The sequence below is a fragment of the Thunnus albacares genome, chromosome 6, assembly GCF_914725855.1.
Source record: "Thunnus albacares chromosome 6, fThuAlb1.1, whole genome shotgun sequence".
Classification (NCBI taxonomy): domain Eukaryota; kingdom Metazoa; phylum Chordata; class Actinopteri; order Scombriformes; family Scombridae; genus Thunnus; species Thunnus albacares.
In genome coordinates, this window is record NC_058111.1 from 17,598,245 (window position 1) to 17,623,502 (window position 25,258).

General features: G+C 40.2%; 1 protein-coding gene across 4 annotated transcripts in view; it reads left to right on the forward strand.

Moving 5' to 3' along the window:
- The window catches only part of arhgef12a (Rho guanine nucleotide exchange factor (GEF) 12a), a 39,628-nt gene extending 15,419 nt beyond the window's left edge, over positions 1-24,209 (forward strand). For 2 of the 4 annotated variants that reach the window (XM_044353713.1, XM_044353714.1), the window contains 40 exons: positions 2,481-2,501; positions 3,297-3,388; positions 5,733-5,798; positions 8,205-8,303; positions 9,577-9,626; positions 9,862-9,919; positions 10,045-10,217; positions 10,476-10,553; positions 10,914-11,033; positions 11,519-11,626; positions 11,903-12,037; positions 12,203-12,304; positions 12,430-12,540; positions 12,660-12,758; positions 12,944-12,986; positions 13,286-13,391; positions 13,598-13,735; positions 13,855-13,887; positions 14,836-14,950; positions 15,043-15,148; positions 15,236-15,439; positions 15,523-15,661; positions 15,757-15,789; positions 15,869-16,020; positions 16,282-16,428; positions 16,725-16,810; positions 17,590-17,715; positions 17,999-18,113; positions 20,737-20,837; positions 21,061-21,138; positions 21,304-21,379; positions 21,507-21,674; positions 21,877-21,964; positions 22,060-22,137; positions 22,226-22,320; positions 22,452-22,646; positions 22,769-23,005; positions 23,189-23,418; positions 23,547-23,622; positions 23,738-24,208. In XM_044353713.1, coding sequence (XP_044209648.1) covers positions 2,481-2,501; positions 3,297-3,388; positions 5,733-5,798; positions 8,205-8,303; positions 9,577-9,626; positions 9,862-9,919; positions 10,045-10,217; positions 10,476-10,553; positions 10,914-11,033; positions 11,519-11,626; positions 11,903-12,037; positions 12,203-12,304; positions 12,430-12,540; positions 12,660-12,758; positions 12,944-12,986; positions 13,286-13,391; positions 13,598-13,735; positions 13,855-13,887; positions 14,836-14,950; positions 15,043-15,148; positions 15,236-15,439; positions 15,523-15,661; positions 15,757-15,789; positions 15,869-16,020; positions 16,282-16,428; positions 16,725-16,810; positions 17,590-17,715; positions 17,999-18,113; positions 20,737-20,837; positions 21,061-21,138; positions 21,304-21,379; positions 21,507-21,674; positions 21,877-21,964; positions 22,060-22,137; positions 22,226-22,320; positions 22,452-22,646; positions 22,769-23,005; positions 23,189-23,418; positions 23,547-23,622; positions 23,738-23,748 — 4,288 coding nt within the window. In that variant the 3' untranslated portion in view covers positions 23,749-24,208. Of the gene's footprint in view, positions 1-2,480; positions 2,502-3,296; positions 3,389-5,732; positions 5,799-8,204; positions 8,304-9,576; positions 9,627-9,861; positions 9,920-10,044; positions 10,218-10,475; positions 10,554-10,913; positions 11,034-11,518; positions 11,627-11,902; positions 12,038-12,202; positions 12,305-12,429; positions 12,541-12,659; positions 12,759-12,943; positions 12,987-13,285; positions 13,392-13,597; positions 13,736-13,854; positions 13,888-14,835; positions 14,951-15,042; positions 15,149-15,235; positions 15,440-15,522; positions 15,662-15,756; positions 15,790-15,868; positions 16,021-16,281; positions 16,429-16,724; positions 16,811-17,589; positions 17,716-17,998; positions 18,114-20,736; positions 20,838-21,060; positions 21,139-21,303; positions 21,380-21,506; positions 21,675-21,876; positions 21,965-22,059; positions 22,138-22,225; positions 22,321-22,451; positions 22,647-22,768; positions 23,006-23,188; positions 23,419-23,546; positions 23,623-23,737 lie in introns of all 4 variants that reach the window. The other 2 variants (XM_044353715.1, XM_044353716.1) reach the window with 2 other exon arrangements.
- The last annotated feature ends 1,049 nt before the right edge of the window (positions 24,210-25,258 follow it).

A 25,258-nucleotide genomic window follows, 5' to 3' on the forward strand; every position in this document is an offset into this window, starting at 1 on the left:
AAGTAGCCATTGTACGGCCACAACCGTGTTTTCACCTTGTCTATCTACAATATCTCCTTTTTTGAAGGTTGTTGTGGCCGCTGAGCTGTCGCTGTCTTCATCAACACTAGAAGTTTCCTCTAAAGGAGCATTAATTGCTTTCATGACTCTCTTGTATAATCAAAACAGTAGCATGTGGTTTGCTCAGCCAAGTCAACCAACTGCTGTGGGCGTGGGCTGTTCATTCTTAAAATACTGCCATATGACTGGTTACAAATAGCTTTGTTCCTGCGATTTGCTGTTGTGCTCTGTCAGGCAATGTCTCCTATTGACAGTTATGTCAACGTTTCTAATTTTCTTATTGTTTAAATTTTATATCGTGGTGAGTTTATATATCATTTCTATCACCCAGCCATACTCTCCTCTTGTTTCTAGACATTTCTGTGATTTCTTCCTACATTGTTTCCATTGTCCCACTCCGCAGCCCTCCAGTGTGTATCAGGCTATTTCAAATGAGTCGTGTTTTTTTTTTCAATTATTTGCCCTTTTGGATGCTCTCTCTGCCGTGTCCATATGAGTCTTACCCATGGATAGTCAGGATGTAGTTACTGTATGATATGAATGCTACAATAATTCCCTTTTAATTGTTTTAACTTGTACAAAACACAGTTCAAATGTCTTGTAGACCTGCAGTATAATTTCTAAGGACATGACTCATAAGTCTAGTTCAGCACAGACATTATAGACAGCCTGATGCATCATCCATCCTGTTAGAGCTGGGTTTGACTGTCATTTCATTTATTCCTGTATGATCAACCAAGAACAACATCTGCCTACTCAGTTTTGCCATCGTGAGGCTTGTACTTATCCATGTCCCAGTTCAGCATATGTGTGTTTATGTGCTGACTTTTCCATCTCTCCGATTCAGAGGTTTCAAGGGAGTGGGCGACTTAAAGCTAGTTTTTTTTTTTTTTCTGCTGGAGGCTCTGGAACTTATTACAGTCAGCGGCATTTTCATAAACGGGCCATTCAGCTTCCCCGGCATGGCACTGAATGGGACACACTGTCGCCAGGAGAAAGAGAGTTAATGTGGGCTAGTTAGTCGTGAGACGTCCCCATTATGAAGACTGGTGTTCTGAAATGTTTAGTTACTCATGCTACTCTTTTGTATTATATTACTGTGTGCATTTAGAGTTTAAAGAATCCCACTAAAACTTACAGCCTGTCTCCTTTTATCTTTGTCTAGTTAACGTTTCTTCAAGCATTTTATGAAGCATACTGTATTCAAGGCTTATTTAGCTAATTTTACAGTCTTGCAGCTTTAAAATTACTGTTGTCTCGCCTTGCAAAGTCTCAGAAAAAAAAGAGATGTGGGCTTGACAATAAAGTTTAAAAAGGTATTTATGTTTCAGCACAATAAAATAATAAAACTGAGTCCAAATTTAGACTTTATGGTAACTATGTAACAATATAACTTTGAACTAAGTGAAAGTGTTTTTTCATACTACATGAAGACGAATGGCAAAACATGACTCTCCCTGACTGTAGAAAAATGAGCTATGCTGACTGTGCAGACCCCACCAGGAGTAATGTAGAGTTGAGGGGCCACCCAGATGATTGGCACAAACTTTGCGAGTGTTCAGGAGATTTCATTTCAATGAAAATTGCACTATAAATAAAAATTATTATTAATATTACCCTTTAAATTACTTTGGAATAGTTTCTCTTTCAGTCCCTCATTTACTTATAGTAAAGCTATAATTTAATTTTGACTATTTTTAAGAACAGATTGCGTCTGTTAACCCTTTGTGAGTATTGTAAGTCAGAGTGAGGAGGAAGACATTTAGCGTTCATTACAACTCTTTATCTTCGGTCTAAGCTGAGTCCATACACTGTATATTAAAGATGAGATTAAACACTTACTGCAAGAATTAACAGTACACTATCTCCTCATATCCAAATTTTTTATGTATTCTGATGTGTCTGCCCAACAGTAAGTCAATTCGCATACAGTATATGTAATTTCCAGGAAAATATCCCCTTTTCCAATATGGTGCTGTCTATCCCTAAATTATTTTATCTCTACATCACTCTGTGGCACTAATCGGTCTCAGGGCAGGCTGCCTCGAAAGAAACAGGCCATGGATGTGATTAGGATATGATTATTACAGTCAAGTCGTGATGTCTGTGAAGAACTAAACAGAGGCACACACACACACACACACACACACAGCTGAGATCTGAGAGGCGGAGGACATTTGACCTGGAAAAGGCTTTAATCTGCGGCTGAAGAACTCTGATGTTTGATCAGGATTATCATGTTTACTGCTATATGGGTCTCAGGAGAAGCTGTCAGCCAGGCATCTTTTTTTTCGCTCTTCGGATAGTCATAAACAGCTCCGCTTTTTTTAAATTTTTTTTTTTTTTTACTTTATTATATTAATAGTTTTGTCATGTCATTGCTTTGAGATACTGATGATCATTCTTGTTTTATCCCACAGGTTTCCCAAGAAAGCAAACAGGTAAGAGTCTTTATTTTCTCATATTTTATTGTAGAGACATATTCGTGCTTATGGGCGGGTAATCCTGTGGCCACAAACACACATACACTAGTGGTTTACATACACAGAGCTCCAGATGAAGGAAATGAGGCAGGTTTTACTAGGCCTGGTGTGCTGCAACACAGAAGTCTTCAGAGTTTGGACCAAACATACCCTCCCCCCCCCCTCCTCTAACTCATGTACACACACATATATACACACACAGTGAGGGACAAAGGGGTCCCTCTTCTAAGGGCGGCCCATCACTGCCTTTCACTGTGAACAGAACAGTGGCCTTTCACAGTTGGGGCCGGTATAGGCAGAGGCAGCCATACATAGCCTAGCGAGGTTCAAGCCGGAGTCTGGCCTTGTGGCACCTCCTCTGAGGACTGTCCTTTCTCTGGCCCTGCTCTCTGGGCACTCAGCAGAGCGGCTCCACATCCTCTCTGGCTGTCACATTATACAGTAGACACACTCAGCGTGATTCATACACTAGGAGGTCCTCTTGCCACATTATTCTCGATACTGAAGTGAACAATTGCTGGTTCTGTGTGTTGCTCTAATTCCTCCTGAACCTTCACTGGCTTGCAGCTTGTGGTGGGCATACAGGGAAGTAGTACAACAAGACGCATGCATTACAATGACATTGCCTGTAAAAAATGCTACATATAAAAGACTACAGTGTTGTATGTGAAAGCACATGCTGGATAAATGCCAGTTTTGACACTTATTTGCAGTGAGATTACCTGTTTCTCATCAGTGTTCCTCTTTCTGTAGAACCAGCAGCATTCTCAGTAAAGACCACCCCCCGGACAAGAAACCCAAAAGTGACAAAACCTCACTTCCCTCCAATGAGTTTGACCCTACAGGTAACTTCCCACTTTCATTCTCAGGGTCTTGTTCTGTTTTTATTCTTTTGCTCACACTTTTTTATTCTCAATCACTCTGCCTCTTTTTTTCCATCCTGTCCCTCTTTCTCTGTATGCATCACTTTATCTGATTGCCTCATACTTTTCTGTCTGTCCCACTCACCCATTTCTTCTTCCTCTCTCTGTCTCTCTCTCTGTCTGTCTCTCTCTCTCTCTCTCTCTCTCTCTCTCTCTCTCTGTCTCTCTCTAACACACCTGCAAACACTGAAAGAATTGTGCTGATGATGGTTTGCATAAGGCATGCTGGGATGGTGAAAGTCGGTGTGTGTATCTTGTTCTATGCTTTGTGCTCTCTTTGAAAACTCGACATTCATTTTTTACTTGTGTGGTCTGATCTAAGATGGGTGTTATCGCTGAAACATGGCAACTTATTTTAAATGTGTGTTAGAATCATCTGTCTTTTTGAAATAATTCAACTAATGGACAGTATTATATGTGTTTATTGTCTAAGTCATAGCTGCAATATATTAACTGTTTGCTTTACATGCTGCAGATTTTAAGCCAATAAACACAGAAAGACCACAGGACCTTGGAATCTGAAGCTGCATGTTTAATGTTCACATGGTTCTTGCAGTTTTACATAAGTCAGTGCACTGTGGGTTTTTTTTATGCGTATAAGTTTTTGGGTGGTCTCAATGCATACTTGAAGGGCACAAGAAGCCTCTAAGTGTGTTATACACTCCAGTTTCAAGTTTATTGCAGGGTGAGATTGTTAAGGTTCAGATACAGACTAGTTTGATATGGTGACACTCCTTGTGCTATTTGTCAGCAATCCAGGAAGTATGATTTGAGATATGACCAAAGCTTCTGTATTCAAAACAACACAGAAAATCCTCTGCACCACATGGTGGCTTATCTCTGTATGATGCAACAAAACATAGACAAGATTATCTGAGAGGTTACGCAAGACATGCACGCTGTTGTCTGTAGGTGTGTAGCGCCACACTAAAAATCTTTTTCCATGTATTTTTCTTTGGAATAATGCAGTGATTAAACCAAATTACACAGTACACACAGAGAAGCAAAGGCTGCTTTATTACACTGAAATCTACATCTTTACATCCTCCTTAGATTACTTTTTCTAGACATGATTCATGTTTGAATTTCTGATCTTTTGCATGCCTGCATGGTGTTAGTTTGTAAGTCTGTTTGTCCTTTTTTTGGTTATCTGCTAGTTGCATGAACTCTAACAATCTTTTCTCAGATTATCTCCTGGTTGCACTTTCTGCCTTAATTTCAAAGTGGTTTGGGTTTATTAGGGATGGGCACGAGCTGTCAGATACTTTGGAAATAGATGTTAAAACAGACTTCTTAGATTCACACTCCCAAATGAATGGGTTAAGTGCAGCCATTCATTCATTCATCCTTACCTTAAAATTACTGGACATTTTTAAGAATTGTTTAGGCTACTTATTTTGATTGATTGGACCAAGACTGGTTCTTCCCATGTTATTAGCTGTCATCTATTTTTGGCGTCATCTCCTTTACCACAACTTGTAAACCACCTTTTTGTGTGGGCAGACAAACCTCTAATTGCATTGAGTATAGCTGCAGTTGCATCAGCTGTATATTTAATTTCAAATGGAATATGTTTGAGCCCTAATATCAACACTCAGTTGCAGTGTTCAAGTGTCCAGTTAGGTATGGACATTTTAATAATAATCCAGTATTTGGTAATGCTTAATGTTACAGGTCCTTTCATTTTATACTAATTTAATGGAAATTTTAATTTAATTTTTTAGTAATTTGCAGGTACTTGACAGTTAATTTTTAGGGCATATTTCATTTTTTTAAAATTAGTATCTATCTTTAAATATAAAATACTCTTATACGGCTTATTTTATGAGGATCATATAATCATTTCAATGCAGGATACAAAGTTTGAAAATGGGTCCCTCCTTAATGAAGTCATGTTGAACTGGTAGAGTATATATGTACCAATAGGAGCATAGGTGTTTTTAAAAAGTAACACCTGGACATGTTCCTCTATCTTGCACATTTCCAATCCTGACCTATAGGCTGTGTTTAAATTATAACTAATTTCAACGACAAACCAGGTAGTTCATTTTTAGTGACTGCGCTCCTGCCTGTCCAAACCATTATGTTTTATTAATTACCTATTTGTTCATTTAATTTTTCTTCTCCCATGATTGTTTCTCCCTCATGATTTTCTCTTTCCTGTTTTGTGTTTCCTTTCCTTGTGTTGGTTTATGTTTTGTTTGTGCGTGCGTGTATGTGTGTTCGTATGCTACTGTGCTGTCTGCGTGGTGGGGGCTGTGAGCAGAAGCTCTGGTGGTGCAGAAGAGTGGCAGCAGCAGTGTGCTAGCAGAGGGGAAGCCTGAGTCCTGTGGTAAGACGCTCCTGCTGGAATGGCTGGTGTGACAGCTGTATTGATACATTCTTCAGACTCTGTTGTGAAAATGCCTCTAGATGTTTGTTTGAAACAGAGTGACAGCAGAGAGTTGTATTTTTATTTTTAATGATTATGATATCAGGCTGCCAGGTCAGAGCTAGATGCCCCTCTGAGTTGGATGCAGAATCAGTGCCAAGAGTTCAGCTCAAGTGTGATACATCATGATGTCATTCAGCTGCTTTTTATATAAGAACAATTAAATTCATGCTTAAGAAAAACCAATACACTTTGGAATGAAAGTTTGGACATTAAGAGATACTTTTTCCTTCTCTTTTTGTACAGTTATCTATCTACAGTGCATAGATGGCCTTACTGTTGGCATGGGGACTTGTTGATAAAGTTGGCTAATACAACTGACTTTTTTTTCCTTTTAGATGTTCGTTGACTATGGATAGTTTTTGTATTACTTTTTGTATTATTACTTTAATCACACACTTGAGCCAGGTCCTAATATTTGTGTAAATAAATTAATAAGAAGTTAAGTGATCATCCAAATATGATTAAATATTAAGCTCAGACAGAAAGTAATATTCACATGTTTACAAGGACTTACTGTTGCTTAGAGTAACACCAAAGGTCCACTGAACAATGTGTTTAGTGGGGTGTTTTCAGAATCTATACATTGCTAGAGTCGTCAGAAAACCAAGAGACAGATATAGTGTTATCTAATGTGAGATGTCCTCACATTACATCTGGTGGGTGTCTGGTCTCACCTGCAGTGAATTGACAAAACAAATTCTTTAGGCAGCCATCAACTGCCAGTCACTGCTGATCACTGTCTAGTCTCTGTCTAGGAGACAGTTTATCAAGATAATCCTCTACCATCATATTCAACAAAGCACAGGAATCTTTTGTCTGTCTGAACCAGTTATTTCCATTATGTCTGGTCTTCCACCAGTTTAAAACATTCACAGATGGAAATCCTTTATTGCAGAACAGCATTTGAAGCTCTAAGTATTTAGACTTTTAGATTCAAGAAAAGCAGTCTGACCTTTGTATGCGATATTCTGATGACTTGGGTTTCTCCTTTTTGTGATTGTGTCGCTGAAGATGCTCTGTCAGTATTAAAGGTCGGTTTATTCTCTAGAGTACATTTCCTCATGTTTCAGCAAAGGATGCTGAATACGGATCAGTTAAACCTCTGAATAATACATTAGTTTAGATGGATTAACCTGGTCAATGATCATGTCAGCACTTCCACTCTTCCTGGTTTATAAAATACCGACCAAGATCTCTAAAAAACTAGGAAATAAAGCAAAAGATCAACATCTAGAGGCAAATTCACACCAACTCTATAACCCATATGGCTTCATCTGTTTCCTTGACACCCCTGCCCTCTCTCCCCCTTTCCCTTCCCCCCTGCTCTCTCAGCTCTATGTAACCCTCTCTCTACTCTCCTCCCCCCAGCCTGGGGCTTTTACCTCCCCTAACCTCTCTCCATCTATTAGCTCCTGTTCCTTCCACTCTCCAACCCCCACCCCACCACTACCCCTGTCGATCTACTCACCTTTCTGGCTGATGCTGCACTGGCCAGGAAATCTCAGACACAACAAGAAACTAGTTCAAGGGTCACATAGTTTGGGTCACTTAAAAAATCAGCTTGATAGAGATATTTGATTTTAAGATAGCTTGCTATTATTGGAAAATCCACACATTTCTTGCTCTTGACAACATGAGACTGTCTATTTGAGCAGTGTAGTGAGTGTCAGCCAGACATTAGATAAGCTCTAATCTCCTCTTGCCACACAGATGAAATGCCGCATAAAGAACCTGAAAAGCAATGTTTCTCCTTTTAGCCTGTGAGGCAACAAACAAAAATGTCTGGGGTGTGAGATCAATTTCAAATGTCACCTGACATGAAGGGATTATCAAAAGTATTTACATTTAAAAAGAGATTTAAGGGTTATTTTTTATGTTGTCAGCAAATGAGTTTGTTGCTAAAGGACAATTTCATGTTGTCCAAAAGACAGAAAGTTTCCATCAAAGATGTTGTCTCTTTAAATTTGTTTTCTGGTCAGCCTTGACGGGTTATATGATGATGTGTTAAATGAGGGGTCTGCTCCCATATCCCCATATCCCTCTGTGAAACCTCCCAAAAGCAACTAATGTTCATAGACTGTATCAACTGCAAAATGTGATTATTGTCACTTAATTGAATCCCCTCACAAGGCATATTCTAACTTCTGTTAACCATTTCATACAGGGGTGAGGTTTAGTTTTATATTTCAATAACTTTGCAGTTGATGCATGTCTTCAGTGATATAAGTACATTTCCACTAATGGCTTCCTGGTCCTTTTTGAAGACACTGTTATGTCTTTTTGTCCCGTCTGTCTCACTTGCAGGTCTGGTCCAGCGATGTGTAATCATCCAGAAAGATGAAAATGGCTTTGGGCTCACTGTCAGTGGAGACAACCCGGTGTTTGTGCAGCTTGTCAAAGAAGGTAAGGCGGAGTTTCAAACTTTAAAGGAAGAAAAAGATGTTATTACAATGACTGCTGCTGGTCTAAGCCATTGCAATAGAGATGTGGGCCCCTTTTTCATGCACTGACATCAAACTGTCATGATAGTTTGCTCTGAATTCAAAGATATGAGGAGTAATTGGGACTCCGAAACCACCACCACCACCCTGGCACTTACTGAGAGTAGTCACCATTGAAGCCACTGACTGTACATTTCCTCCTCAGTAGTTTCAGAGTAGCTGCATCTTCTGCTTTATCATGTTGTCTTTTTAAGAGGGGACTTTGACAGGATACTTATGTGATCCCTGGCAGTCTCTTACTGTCTGTAGAGGATGATGTGGGTTGTTATCAGGTCACAGAAAACATTACATGGTCTGTACAGTAGTGTAGAGAGACAGAAGAGGAAGGAACTGATGAAGGACTTTTGTTGCACTGTCATCAGTGCTTGGCAGTTTTCAACTATTCCTGCACGGCTTCCCATTTGTGCTTTTGTCACTGACTCAACACTAAGAAAGTCTACTTAGTCTAGTCTGTTCTTTTTATTGTAAACTTGGAAGCAAACTAAATACATCTTTAGTATCTTGCTGCAGATTTTCACATTCATAGTTGTGTTTTCAAGTTTGAAAAGAGAAAGATAAAGCCTAATTAAGCTTTTGTTCATATGCCTGCAATTTTAAATCTTGATGTTTTTGTTGCCCTTAATCAAATCCTCAAAAACCCAATATCTAAAAATCCTTTAGCCACCATTCATCAGTCACATTCCCCTTCTGCATTTAGATGAGCTCTTCAGACAAGATTGTCTTTCATTCAGTGACACAAATTCCCATACTGATCCATATGACGTAAAGAATTCCCATAAAGGCCCAAAATGCAGATCATAAGAAGTGTATTAGTAAAACTGTATTTGGTTTACAAAATGCTTCAGCTGTTTGCTGCTGACTATAGAGTCAGACCTGGATCTCATAATTACCTGTCTCATGCCTAAATCCCTTTGTTTGGGGTGGAGCTGTGAAACAGGTCCTTCTTGTAATATAACCACTGTTATGGTCTTTCAAAATAGCACTCAAATAGTCACTTTGCCACATCTGGTCTGTCAGTGCTATATGGTGTATTCATTGTGCAGAAGTATCAACAATTGCACCATGAACCTGTATGTCTTTTGTGTCCCCCCTCCCATTTTCCCCTATTTCATTCTTCCATTTCTTTCTTTGCCTCCTGTGTTTCTTTAATGCTCTTTTTCCTTTATGTTTGCCAGATGGGGCTGCTATGCGGGCAGGTGTTCAGACAGGAGACAGGATCATCAAGGTATTGTGTTTATCTGCCTCACTGTCTTTAAACTGCTAATGTCACTTTTTCCTAGTCTAAGGCCGGTAAAGAGGATGTAGGCTGCCACCTTATGGTCAGTCAGTATTTCTGCTCTTTCTGCTGTAATCAGGAATGAAATTGGGTGTGAAATTGTATCTAAAACTTGGCCTAGAATGGAATATTTTGATCTTTCTATCTGGTTTTTATTTCTCATAATACCATTTCTGTCTTCCAGGTTAACGGGACCCTTGTTACACATTCTAATCACATTGAGGTGGTGAAGCTTATCAAATGTAAGTTCTTCTGTCAGTCTGTTTTTGCAGAAATGTTCTGTTTGGAAAAGGTTTGAGCAAAAGTAACATGTGGACAATTGACCTTGATGTAAGTCCAATGTGTCTTTTTCATTTTTCTATCCTAGCGGGCTCCTATGTGGCCCTCACAGTGTTGGGGCGCCCTCCAGGGCTTGCCCAGATCCCTTTGTCTGAAGCAGAGTCTGAAATGTTGGGCGTTAGCATTTCCTCTCCAAACTCCCCAGCAGCAGAACGCCCCTACAGTCCTCAGGACCGCCTCTCTTCCACACAACCACCATGGGTATACGAGGACATCAGTTACTTCTCTTGCCCTCTTCCTATATCTTGACTGATTCTGTGTCATTGTGGTTATCTATGTCTTTGTCTTCCTTCTAAATATGCTTAGATTTTTGTGGTGGCGTCAGTTTTTTAGAATGTTTAAATATTTGTTGAATGCATCTCTTTCAAATCTATTATTTGCCTAAATGCTTTTCATCTGTTGTCAAATATACATTTCTTGCATATGTCATTCACCTTTTTTTTCCCTTGTTTCCCACAGGATGAGAATAGCAGCATCTGCAACCAGAGGGTTGACATCTTGCAAAAGATGCTCTCAAAAGAACAGCAGGAGCTGCAGGTTAGCATAACAATCACTGTCACATATTGTCTTCTCTCAATTGAAATAGTGAAATCATAGCTAGGTGTTGGCAAGAGTAGTAATTTGCCTTTATTCCACACTTAGGTATATTTAAACCCTGGTAGGGAATTTTGTATCATTATCTGTGTTGAAAATTATCTGTTTTTAAATAGAATATTGCTTTAGGTAGGAGGCAGGAAAGGTGTATAATTGAACAAAATGCATCCCACGCTTCATCCCAGAGTCTAAATATTAAACATTTTACATTCCTTATTGTATACAAATAGAATATGGTTTGACATGTAGAAGCTACTATTGCTTCTGATCTCTTGTTTTGATTTCACCCCTATTGCTGTCCAGGCCATGAAGGAGGAGTACAGCAGAAACCCCTCCCCCAAACTACTGAAAGACATCCAGGAAGCTAAGAAACACATTCCTCAGCTGCAGGGTCAGCTCTTCAAAGCCACTGGGGCAACACAGGTATAGTAAATAACCCCTCTTTAACTAACTAACTCTCTCCATGCACTTGCAAATGTAGCCTAAAGAATAGAGTATCTAGGGACACTGACATACCAGCAACATCCAAGCAGTCATTGTGTGATTTTTGTGGAGAGCATTTAGGGATCGTTCCAGACAAACATTAATCCTAATCTCATCAGAGGATTAGGCTTTCTCTGTGGGAAGCCACTCTTTTGTGTCTGTGTGACATCTTATTTTATATACGTCAGTCACTGTGCCTGCTGTTATGTACATCAACATATCAGTCTGCTCTCTGCATTTCAAAAGAAAGTTATATTTTATGTGATTACAGCCTTAATATAGTGATAGATTTATACATTTATTGATTGATTGGTCTATATAATGCTCTTAGCCTGTGTTTAAACATTTTTCATTGTGGAGTTTGCTGTTATGTAATTAGCTTGTTCATAATTAGTAACAAATCTTGTGTTTGCATGAATCTCTAGGAGGCTGTTCCAGGTGGAGATGCAGATGATGGTAGCATGTTTGAGACAGAGCACACTCACTCCTCTAAGGGAGACAACAGTACAGATCTGTCCTGGACCAGCACTCCTGTAAGTTGTCACATCTCAGCACTACTAATCAACAGTAGGAAATGGATTCATGGCATTATGATGAATTAATTGAATTAGTTTTACTTTGCTCTTCTTAGCTTTAGCTACTTTAGATCTATGCTGCACCACCATTCTATATCATGTGTTCAGATTTTTGTTGGACTGGATGTTGTAGGCTAACTAAATAAATGATTTCACTTCGGATGTTAAGTTTTTTTGGTGATTTTTATTCAGAATGGATTGAGAATACAAGATTGTCTTCCATACCACCTGCAGATTTCTCGTGGATTTTGGCCCGGATCTCCAGAGAGTTTGTGCCAAAGGGAGTCATCCTGCCCAAGCCCAAAGAGCACGCCCAGGAACAGCTTCAACTCCTGCCACTCCCCAGACGCAGAGGACACCACTGATCTGGTAGCTATAGTCTTTGGCCTTGGTGCAAATTCTCCTCAAGAAATATACTTATTTATTCTTGGTGTAATCTTGAGAAACAAGTTCTTTAAGTGCTCTTGTCAGTCCCAATTGAGCTTCTCTTTGTGAGAAATAGTAATTCCACAATATACCTTGTCTTGTCCCCAGGACTCTCTGTCCCCTACCACAGTCAGCAGTCCCTCCTCCTCTCGCCTCGTCTCGCAAATCATTGGAGCTGAGGACGACTATTTTGATTCAGACCAGGAGCAGGTATTTTACCACACGACAGTAATGACATTTGTGTCATTCATAATCTCACTAAACTCAGTTGACAAATACAAAATATTTTTTAACTGTCACAAACCTAATTTTGTACTGATTGTACTGTTTTTCAGACAAATGGCCAGTGTAACAGCTTTAACAGCATTGAGCAGCTCAAGTCTCGGCCTGCCCACCTCGCAGCTTTCTTGCATCATGTCATCTCTCAGTTTGACGCTGCTCCTGTGGTAAGACCTTCTTCCTTCACACCTTGTTGAAAATTCTTTGTTTTTAATTTCCTGCTTTCTTGCAGCCTGGCAGACTCTACAGCTCACTCTTTTTATTATTCCTAATCTTGTGTCCCCAGCTGTGCTACCTCTATGCTGACCTCTACAAGCAGACCAACTCCAAAGAGACCAGACGGGTGTTCATGGACCTCCACACCTTCTTTATCGATAGGGGAGCAGTAAGTACACTTTATGTTCATCACAGAGAAACACAGGGAACATTGTAGGTCAGACTCATTCATTGTTCATCTGTCTGTCTGTCCATCACACATGATGCACACAGCACACCACTCAACATATTCACATGTTTCTCTTTGTTCAAGTTTGTTGTTTTAAGTATTAAACAGTTTTTTTTTTGTTACAGAATCTAAAAGTTGCTGTTCCTGAATCCATCTCTGCTGATCTCGGTAAATATTTCAGGCTTGGCTTTTGCTTCCATTTGGTTTTCTGCCCAGTGACATTATAGTAGTGATTTTTTATTATGGTTACCTTTTGAACTTCTGTTGGCTCCCTTCAACAATTTGGCCATCCTCATTATACAGTCACTGTAAGTTGCTTATATACTCAGCCATGCACACTCTCGACTAAGGTGTCAAATGCTCTGATGGTTCGGAAAGTATTGCTTAACTTTAATAGCCATATTTAGTGTGCACATGTCAGAAAGATTTGGCGTACAGTATATGTGACTGAGTGCATGTGTTTGCAGACCGGCGGCGGACAGAATTCATCCCAGAGGAAATACACAGACAACATGTTCAAACACTGCAGGACTCTTTACTCCCTGACATCCTGAAGAACCTTGAGGATTTCAGGTAAACATCTCAACTCTAAATTTTTATTTTTGTTGGGTTAAATTAATTGCTTAATTTGAGAACTTGAGATTAGTTCCCTCATCAAAAAATAATAATGATAAAAACAAAATTATCTAGCTTAGTGCACTGCCCTTTATTAAGCCATTTCTCTCTGAGTCATTATGAACCTGATCACAGTATATGATCCAATGTGTTGGTACCTGCAGGCAGAAGCGCAGTATGGGCCTTACAGTGGCTGAGGTGGAGCTGGCCAGACTGGACCAAGAGCGAGTCAGAGACCGTGTCACTCTGGAGCGTGAGCGCTCATATGCTGAAAATATCATCACCAAGATAGAAGATATCCTGTAAGTAACACATACACACGCAGACACACGCCACACATAGACAGTTCTGCTCAGAGAATCTCAATTTTGTAATCATTCCTGCCCACTGAGATATTTTTTCTTCTTTGTATTGTTTATAGGTTAACTGCTCAGACCACAGAGGAAGAGAAATGGTAAGCAAACTTACATTTTGGAGCAGTTGGTTAATTGATATAAAAAGCATATCTCAAAGCATGTGAAGGAAGATCATTTATGGCCGCAAGGGCTCCCATGGTCCCTCTAACCATCTGTCTTCATTACATTTATAGTCTGTAATGTGTCTTAGAAAAATCTAAAGGAATCTCCAGATCTGAATAACTTCAGATCATATTTTTCAAGACTTTTTAGTTCTTTCAAATGAATGATTGAAACAGTCAATTCAACAATCTTGTGCTAAATTAATTAAGTATGTCAGGGCTGATAAATTTGATCTAAAGTATGGTCAACAACATAGTGGTGTCATCCAAACCCACAGTTAAAAATTGTCCATTTGGGGTATTTAGGCTACTTTGGTCATTTAAATAACATGGGTTATCTCATGTGATGAATGTGGTTTTATGGTAGTATCATACCACCCTTTAGACTGAGTTATACTGATGGCCATGCAAAGCAATTAGTGTTCTTAAAGATACTTAAATTATAAAACAACAGGACCAAAACACAGGTGGTAATTAAACAAACTCATTTTGTGACTTTAAACATTCCTTTGTGAAGACAATGCCTTAATACAACAACAGAGTATATTTTTCAGTATTAAAAAAAATTCTCGTTGGCAGCTTTAGGTATATAGCGAACCCTGGTGGTTCTAGTGTTAAAGAAAACATGTAATTTATGCAGTATGTTTATATTAAATAATGCAAAAGTGTGACTGATTGAAACGGTTTTGTTTGAAATGCCATATGGTCGTAGCTTTCTCCAGATGGTTTGTGTAGAAATTGTACGAGAAGGACTGGTATGACATATGGTGCAGGTCACAATATGGACACTTATTCTCTTCATATTTTAGCATTCTGCTGTTTTCTTGGTTACGATTGAGAAAGAGGAGCCAAGCTCAAGTGTTGTCACATTTGTTTTTCATTTAGCACTACAATGCAGTATGTCATCTATACATACATGAAGCACCTTGGTGTGAGGGTCAAGGAACCTCGCAGTCTGGAGTCCAAACGGGTCCGGATCAACTTCCTTCCTAAGATTAAGGTATTTAATTTCTCTTTGCGCCATGGGCCTTCTCACTCTCCCTTTTACAGTTACTTGACACTCTGTCTTCTCTTGTTTTTGATGAAATACAGAAAAGCATCAAGACAGAAAAGGAAGGAGAAGAGAAGGTGAAGAAACCCAGATTTCCCAGTATCCTTGGACCTCAGCGCAGGCCCAGCCGCATTGAGGCAGCATCAGGTGAGTTGTGACTGTTGAACAAACCAAAATAATGAGACTAGTTTTAAAGCTTTCTCAAATACTGACACCACTTCTCTTTATATTCAGTGGGTAAAGCTCTGGATGGTCGCCCTCGGCCTCAGAAACAGTTGTCTCAACCTACTTTGGGGGCAAGTGAGCACATGGAAGGTGGTCGTCTAAGAGGCAGCCAATCCAGCGAGGGCTCTGAGCTCACACACTCCACATCTGTCAACACCTCATCCCCAAACAGTGCCACGTATAGCTCAGATGCTAGCAGAGACACTGATATAGGTGAGTGACTGAGTGAATTCAACACTGTAAAATGTATGTAAAAGGAGAAAGCAGTGGTTTATAACTTCGTGCTCGTCTCTCAGGTGGGACTCCAACCTCAGGCCCCTCCAGGCTGAGTGACGGCCTTCAGTCTGATCCTCTGGATGGGTTGCCGCACCCTGCTTCGCACTTAGACCCATACAGCCTGGACCAACTGCAGGAGGATGACCGAGAAAGTGACAGGTGCATTTACAGTCAAAATTAGCAGTAACACTTTTACCTTGTTATATTAAGAATACTTATTTTATCATTGATTTCTTTGTTTATATTTATTGTAGAGCCCACGAGGGAACACCAAAGACTATAAGAAGGTGAGGATCAGTTTGACATTTCTAATTTAAATCTATCTTTAAAAAAAGATAAAAAAAACTAACTTTCTGTCTTGGCTAGGCTTGAGGGACTGGGTGCTGGTGATGTCCAGAGTGAGGACGACCAGGGAACAGACTCGGAGCATGACCCTCCAAACTGGCAGCAGCTGGTGGGGCGAGAGGTCCTTGCAGGTCTCAGGCCTCATGAAATCAAGAGACAGGAAGTCATCAATGGTAAGTACATTGTGTACCACTTCACAAAGTTTGACAATGCATTAAAGCATCTTTTTAAGAAAAAGAGAAGCTCACCCTCCAGGCATTTTAAAATACTATTTTGTAACAGAATATACTTACATGAATAGAAGGGAGAAGAGAGAGATGTGCAGCAGCAGAGCATTTGCTTGGATGTGACCCAAGTTTCTGTCAAACGTATATTATGTTGAGTTGTGCAAATAATCTGCCATCTTGAATTAACATCTTGGATTGTGTCCACAGAGCTGTTTTACACAGAGCGTGCACATGTGCGGATGCTGAGAGTTTTGGACCACGTTTTTTACCAGAAGCTCTCTAAAGAGGCCATCCTGCCTCCTGCTGACATCAAGAACATCTTCACCAACCTGGAGGAGATTCTACAGCTGCATGGTACACACACACAACCTAAAATCTCATCTATGCATGACTTCCTAACCATCATTAAGAACCAGTAACAAAAAAATCCTCAAAAGGTAATAATAATGTAAGTAAAGTTTGATGTAAAACAAAACAAATACAACAGAATGATAGAATACATATTTTTTAATGTATTCTATCATTTATTTATCAATTAACAGTGCATAACACCCAGCCATTTCATGTTGTATTTGTCATCATTGTTATCTTACACACACACCCAAAGACACACACTGACTGTCCATTGGCGCCTCTCCTTTGAATTTCAGTTTCAATACTGGAGCAAATGGTAGCAGTTCGGAAGAGAAATGAGTCTTCAGTAATTGATCAGATAGGAGACGACTTGCTCTCCTGGGTGAGTACAATTCTCAGGCTGAAATTGTATTTCCTTTTTCAAACATTTTCTTATATTGAATAAATTTCAAGATGACTGATGTGGTAGAAAAAAAAAACATATTGTGCACAAAGAAATTGAACTGTTGCCTGAAATTGCTTTATAGCAAGAAAAAAATGTTGATGTGGGTATGAGATTGCTTTTCTCAGTCTCATATCTGTTTATTTTTGACACATTATATGTACAAGAAGATGGTTATGCGTAGTAAAGAAGGGGTTATTTTTCATACTTTAAGATAATTTAACAGTAAATCATTAAATCTGACACCAAAATCTTGAAAGAAAAAGCTTAACCGCGGTGCAAAACAACTCTGCACTTTTCTCCTCGCCAACTAGAAATGTTATCACAGTGGAAGGAAGAGAGTGAAATGGAAGCCTGTTTCTCAGTAAATGGTCATGTCAAACAATGCCCTAGATTCCACTGACATCTCTGCATCATGTCTGATACATTAGATGTGAGATAGCCACATATCAGCTGGCAGCCTTGTCTAAAGTGTCTCTGTGGGGGATAAGTAGGGTAAACGGTCCCCTGAGGGTCTCAGCATTGATCTAGTCTACATTAAAACTTAAGCTGTCTCTGCTACCAGGACTTAAGCCTGGCCCCCTTCTGGGTGTTGCTGCTCAATGTAGTGGTTAAATACAAGGCATTTCCATGGCAACTACCCCTAACCCACATCGATCGAGTGACTGATAGTCTCTGTCCGTCTTTGCTCCGTCCTGTCCTGGGCTGGGTGGTTACAGTTCAGCGGTGGAGAGGAAGAGAAGATCAAGCAGGCGGTGGGGACGTTCTGCAGTAACCAGCCTTTTGCTCTGGAGATCATCAAGACCAAGCAGAAGAAAGACTCGAGGTTCACTTCCTTCATTCAGGTAATAATAATCTCCACAGACAAAATGCACACACTGTTCCTTATTATAAAATGTAGAAAATTTAATTTATTTTTCAGTGACTGCATGGACTGAATGCTCAGAATATGTCACACAGAAGGGTTAAACTGAGGATATGTATCTGTTTTACTTCATTCAACAGAAAAAGTTACATTTAGTTTAGCTCAGTTGCCACTCATTCTTGTTAAAAGATAGATTTTGGGTGTTTTGTTACTGCTTAAGTCTACCCAACAAGTACTGTATTTACTTATTTTTTGCTTTGCAGGAAGCGGAGAGTAACAGACTGTGCCGCCGACTGCAGCTTAAGGACATCATTCCTGTAGAGATGCTGAGGCTCACCAAGTATCCCCTGCTACTAGACAACATCTCCAAGTACACAGGTGCTGTAGTCTTGCCTTACCAGCCAGAGCTCCTTCACTACAGCAGACAGTGATTTGTTCATGTGGTAATCAGCTTATGCACACACACGGCTGTTTCAAAGCAAGATTTACTCCATATACTTACTGCTTGCATGGTCTTGGATGTAACAATGATTTAAAATAACATTTTACAAAACTACAAAGTTCTGTCATGTCCATATTAGTCACTTTGATCAATAATAGAACATGGTAGACATGACTCTTGAGATTAAATCATATCCATGAAGCTCATGCCAACCACTCACCTTGACTCTGGACACACATGAAGCCTTAAAGATGTCACCATGCCCGCAGGTAGAGCTACAGAACCGATTTGTCCAGTTAAACAAACCACTTACAGATTATTAAACCTATCCCTCTCCTGCTGTCTTGTTCAAACACTTCAAAGTCTGTTTCATTCAGTCACAAATACTTAGTCGATCACATGGAGAGAAATTGTGATCTACTTTTAAAAGACACTATTAGAAATTTTCTCCTTACTATTACATACAGTCTAAAGGCTTATTCTTTGTTGCTGCGTCCTCATGGTCACAAGGGCCCACGTGATGTAAATCTCACACAGACCAAAATTTGTGACAAATGCATCAACTGTGTATGCACTAGAAGAGCAATCTGGACGCTTGTTTTGTTTGTTGTATGTATGTACTCAGGGTGCGATTTGTGAAAAAATCAGAGGGGAGGATGTTTGTGAAACGTTTTTATTCATGGAAATAAATCAGAACCACAATGGGCCTATATATACAGTGGAGCCTATTAGGCTATTTCTTGCAGCTGTTACAGTAATATTTATACAATAATTATGAACTTAAATAAAACAATTACAAAACTGAACTTGACCGCTGCATTTGAAGGAATATTTTAATCCATTAAAAACATTTTAATTCATCAGTATTTTCACTCTCAGTGATGTGATATCAAGTTTATGCCTTGTCCTTTCCTCATCCGGACACATAGAATATGTGTTCATATACAACAGACCTTAAGGTTAAATGTTAATTTAACAAGTCACTGCTGAATTCAGCTCTATGTGCAGCACGCAGCAAACTTCAATATAGAATAGAAAATAATAATATGCAATAGCACAACGTACTCTCATCCTAAAAATGAATAGGCTACAGTAGATGCCTACTTGTCAGACTAAGAAAACAGTCTGCTTTGATGACGGACTTTTGTCTTTTTATCCTTTCCTGTGGAGGGGTCATCCGCAGCGTTTCACTCCTCTTTTACCCACATCTCTGCAAATCTCTGAGCAGGGAAGGAGGCAACCTCTGGTCAATTTACTGTGTCATCACATAGCCTAGACGAGGTGTCATCTCTATTGTCACACGAGCGCTGACAGTGAAAGTCCATTTCTGATTTTTATTGTTGTTTGCACTATAGACTGTTATCACATTGCAGCACTTTACTTAAGATTTTTTTAAGTAGCTTATTTTTATTTTAGATATTTTATATGGTCTATGGGTTAAGCAGCATAAATCACTGAGGGAGGATACATTTTTGTCCCGACTAGGGATAAAAATAACTGCCCCCCTGCATATCGCACCCTGTATGTACTGTTTTCACTATCCTTGGTCCTATTCCCAGTAAGTGGTCGCACACAAAATTCTTTTTTCTTGTTCTTCTTTTTTCTTCTTGAGTGTTTCTTGTTGTTCAGCCAGGTATAACAAAGAAAAGGGCTCTACTTCTTGCTGTCGTGAGGTCGCCACCTTGTTTTCTAGCGTGCATGTGATTGTAGAATGTATTGAATCACATGTGCGTCCACTGTTCGCACGCAGGTCCACAACTGTCTGATTCTACGTCTGTACTGAATTATGGAGTCACTTCTCTTAGTGGACCAGTTCATCATACTGGCTGGATAGGGCTTTTAGCTGCCAGGCTGTATAGCTTTCTGTACCAACAAGGGTCTTTAACATCTTGTCTGTCATTGTTGTCAAGACAAGAAATTAATTGTTGTTCTAAGAATGGCAACACCTCTGCATGTAACCTCCCTGATAAGAGTTCAGTCATTGTAATCGGCCTTTCCTCTCCCTGTGATCCTTAAATCAATTAGATTCTATGAAGCAATTAATTCAATATGGAAATTAATGTACTCATATTGCATGTAACCATGGAAACTCGTAATACAGGAATAATACCCAGTTTGCATTTTCTAATCTGAATGTGATATATCACAATAGACGAATGGAAATCAATTCTTGAGGTAGAAGAAAAGTAGATAAAAATGAACCGAATGAAGTCTTAAGCAAGACCGTGTGTGGCAACATGCCAGCCATTAGTGAATTACAGAGACAAATGGAGAGATTATCAGTTTAATGGTCCTGGAGCGATGGTGCACATTTTGGGAAATGTCTCACCCATTATTTGGTCCATCATTTTAGTCTTGGCTGGGGTTTGGGACTCACACAGCGAATGCACTAACGATAAAGTATAACCGGCTATTATGGGATCATAATGCCTCCCTGCTTTATCATAATTTATGAGCACGATGGTGTGTTAATGGACGAAAGAAATATCAATTTGCCGGACAGCCCCCTGCAGAAATAAGGAGGCCTTTCTTCTTATTTGGTGTCATAATATCTTTCAGATAACGCAGTGGAGAAGGACAAAGTGAAGCAGGCAGCAGACTGCTGTCGAAAGATCCTCAATCACGTCAACCAGGCTGTAAAGGAGTCAGAGGACAAGCAGGTTTGATGGTTTTTAAAGTCTCCTTGCTATTTTATGCCATCCTTAGCCTTTTCTCTTCCTTCCACTCATTCTCAACCCTAAGTCCTTCCTTTTCTTTTTCCTGCTCAGCCACAATTTATTTTTTCACTACTCCCTCCTCTGCTCCCCAGGCAGTGGACTCACTTTAAAGAGTGCTTATTAATCCCCTTTGCTCTGTTTCTGTTCTTCTCCGTCCTTCCTCTAGAGGTTGGAGGACTACCAGAGAAGATTGGACCTCTCCTCTCTAAAGCAGACAGACAACCCCATGATCTTGGAGCTAAAGGTGACTTATCTACATGATCCTTTTAGGTTCTGTTAAAGCACACCTACTTGTTGTACACCTACGCAGCTTGAAATATCTGCTAGGTAGAAAAGAAGTGCTATGTGGAAATAGCTCCACAGACCAGTAGCAAGTACTTATAAGCTTTCTCTGTTTCACCTCCATCAGAACCTGGATCTAACCAAGAGAACTATGGTGCACGAGGGACCACTGTCATGGAAAGTGAACAAGGACAAGACAATTGGTTTGTAATCAACACATTATAAGAGTCTGATTGTTGCTGAGTCTTGATATTGCTTCTAAAAACCCCCAGTCAACCATCACTTATGTTTTTGCAGTAAATTGAAGTCTTCTCTTTGTCTCCTTTTCAGAGTTGTACACTCTCCTCCTGGAAGACATCCTAGTTCTGCTACAAAAACAAGATGAGCGTCTGATTCTGAAGTGTCACAGCAAAAACCTGGCTGGCACCGCAGACACCAAACATATCTTCAGCCCCATCATCAAACTCAGTACCGTGTTGGTGCGCTCCGTGGCCACAGGTGAGTTAACACCTGTTCTCTCGTAAACATGTGAAATGTATTTTGGTTAAACAGTAGTCTAATTGATCTGATCAGGGTCAAAATGGAACTTCACAGCATACTGTACAATCACCAGACATATGACCCAATAATATCAAGAAGTGTGTGGCTTCATATTGATTAATCTTAACCCAAACCTTCTGTCCACCCTCTCTCCTGCCAGACAACAAGTCCTTCTTCGTTCTTTCTATGTCAGACAACGGAGCTCAGATCTATGAGCTGATGGCACCCACAGTCTCAGATCAGAGAACGTGAGACCGAATAGCTTTTGCTTGATTGATTTAATTTAAATTGCACCAGTTGTTAAATGGGCTGATGATGTGTTCTTTCGTTTTTCTCGCACAAGGTGGCAGCGTCTAATCACCCAGAGAGCTGATGCCATGAAAGTCAAACCTCACAGCGTCATACCTTTACCTCAGACTGAGTATGTTGCTCATCTTTAAATTTGATCAGACCAGATGATTCTCAGCCTTTGAGCGTGTGACTAATGTAAGTTGTTTCTTGTGTGCCAGTGGGGAGAGAGATGGTGTGGAGATAATCACAGCAGGTGTTTCCAGGCTCAGCAGAGACGCTGATCAAACATCCACTGGCAGCACCCAGTCCACAGGTAACCAGAGACCCTTTTTTTCTTCAGTCATTGTCAGAAACATTTTTTTCTTCCAGATTGCTTAAATATTCTGTCCTACTCAAGCTTCTGTAATTATAGCTCCTCAGATAACTGTAATTACACCTCCTCAGATAAAGAGAGTGGTCCAGCTGCGAGAAGCGTGGTGCAGAGCTCTCTACCAGGTAATAATCCATTTGAGGGAGTGAAGGCAGAGGAGGAGGAGGAAGGTTTCGTGGACCCTGAACTTCCATACCAAGTGGCTGAGGATGGTAGAGGAGACTCCTTCAACATGTTTCCCTCCAGAGCAGATGAAGCACTGAAAACATGTAAGCACACAGAATAGACATGTTGAATACATGAGCTACACATGCAGTGGATTAATGTCAACTGTACACAGATGTTGCATTTTAAAATACAATTTAAAAAAAACATTTTTACTGTCCCTCAGTGGCAGCATTAAAGCAGGTGTTGGTGACCCAGCTGATGTCGCAGGAGGCTGGAGAGCGAAGCAAGCGCTCCACAGGGGCCCGTCTCCTCAGGACCACCTCTCTGAGGACCCCCGTAGACAACCGTGCACGGGTGATGGTCCACAACGGCTCAGAGAGGAACAGCTCTCAGACAGAGGACCCAGCTCAGGACCTGGGCTCTGGTGATACCGGCTTCTTTGACTCTCCTGAAGACTATGGTGAGTCTAGCCAGTGTGAACATTTTATTTGTCATTCGGCATTACAGTACATGTATGAATAGTCATAGCATTTTATACAAATACATTTATTTATTGTAAGCCACAGTTTGATATCATTTTCTGTCCCTGATCCTGGCTTCTTTCTGCTTCAGTGGTGCTAAATAACTCCTTTGATTCTCTCAGCAGGATATTTAGTCCTGGAAGGTTACGGTGGCCCGGGAGAGAGCAGCACAGATGATGACATCTTGGCATCAACCACAGGGAAGCAGCTGAGCACCTCACAGGGCTGTGCTGCCGACTCTGGCATCAATTTGAGGTTTTCTTCAACGTCACATGCTGGCAGCCTCTCCTCTTTTAGCAGACAAGTCCTGTCTCATCTTAGAAACCTTCAGGCCAACCTCAACTATCTGAAGGTATCTAACATGTATTCATTAAACATCCTCACCTCCCTGATGCACTGATGTATAATAATAGTATTATATAAACACATAATGGTTATTTTTATTGAATGATCTGACAGCAAATTGTTTCTTTCTTGCAGGAGGTTGAAGCCAAGTACAATAATCTAATACGCCAAAGGCCAGAGAGGTCAGCCGCAGACACGGATGGAAACAAAGGTAGCTCAATTCATGCTCAGCGTCAGCTACAAATCACTGACTGTAGATCCTAATATATGAATCACTTCCTGTATCTGTCCTTTATCTGACTGTATACCTTCATTCTTTTTACCAGATAAGAGATAGTGGAAGTCCGTGCCGCAGCTTTTGGCTCTGGTCCCAAAGAGGAAGTACCGACTAGTAGTCTGTTTCTACTTCTTGTGTCCTGGACTTTCTGGACGTCCTATAAGCTTGTCCTCTCAATGCTGAGCCCCCTTTTTCCATCGCAGTCGCCCACGGTTGCCACAGAGAATGAGAGACTGAGTGTGAGCAGAAACATTTGAAGGGTGGAGTCATCTTTGTGATGCCGCAACTCCCACCCACCCTCCCCTCCATCAGCACAAGGCAATCAGGGAAGTGGGATTGCCCTAAAACCTCACCCCTCTACCATCTAACACCCAATATCCCCTGAACTCCCTGCAAGAAAGAGAACTTATACCAAAATGTACAAAGATATGTGTGCAGTATATATATATATATGTATATATATACATATATGTATATATATATATGTATGTATATATATACTGTATAAATGACACACAAAACAAGAAAAAGGAAAATTTTAAGATAATGTATTAAGATTTTTTTTATCCCAAGATGTATTTATTTTCTTTCTTTTCATTTTTTAAAAAGTGTTTCCCGCATTGCTTGCATGCTTTTTGGCCATGGTGTTACCATTTTTGGCTGCTTATCCTGCTTCAGTCACACAGGGTTAGTGTGAGTGTTGAGTGCACGCTAGCATAGGAGCACGCTAGCCTAGCTTACCCTGATGAAATGGCAGGAATATATTCAGACTGATAGAGGCCAGAGTTGCACTGGTGATGGATAGATCCCATTGTGTTTAAAAACTCTTGAATTGTGTTAAAGTCTAGAATTTCAGATACAATTCTAGGTGTGGTGTTAACTAGAATGAAGAGTCTGAAGGCTCTGATCTGGTCCTGTTGCATTTCCGTGCTGCCTCCTTCCTCCTCTTCCTCCTCCTTCTCCTCCTCTTCACTGTAAGGGGTATTATGCCTCTCCTATGGTCCTCTTCTCCTTTGCGTGTGACTCCCCCTCCCCAATCCCCACTCCCCTCCTTTTTCCCTGTGAACACTTATGGGTGTCATCCTTCTCCTTTTCCTCATAGCCCAGTGGCTTTCATGCTTATTTATCCCCTCCCACACTCTATATGTCATGCTTCCTCATCTGCCTTTGGGTATCTTGCCCCGACCCTCCCCCCCCCTTCTACGAGGAGCAGTCATGCTCCTTCTGTATCAGCTCCTGACAGACATGCTGCTTCTTTCTGCTTCTGTTGGCGATGCTGATCTAACTGCCTGATATTCTAATAATGTCATGAAGTTCAACATATACTGTACAATGATCAAGTTGGAAGGTTATGCATAACTTTAATAAATAAATTGTGCCATGACACATTCAAAAAGGAAACCCTCTGACTATTTTTTCTGTATGATTTTATGTACAGAGCTTTATGTACTATGTTTGAATTTCATGAAGAGATTTCAGGCTGCCACACTGATGGTCAGTTAAATATCTTACTTGTTCAGTACTTATGGAATGACAGTCTCAGTAATGGAGAAATGATGGAAGACCTTTT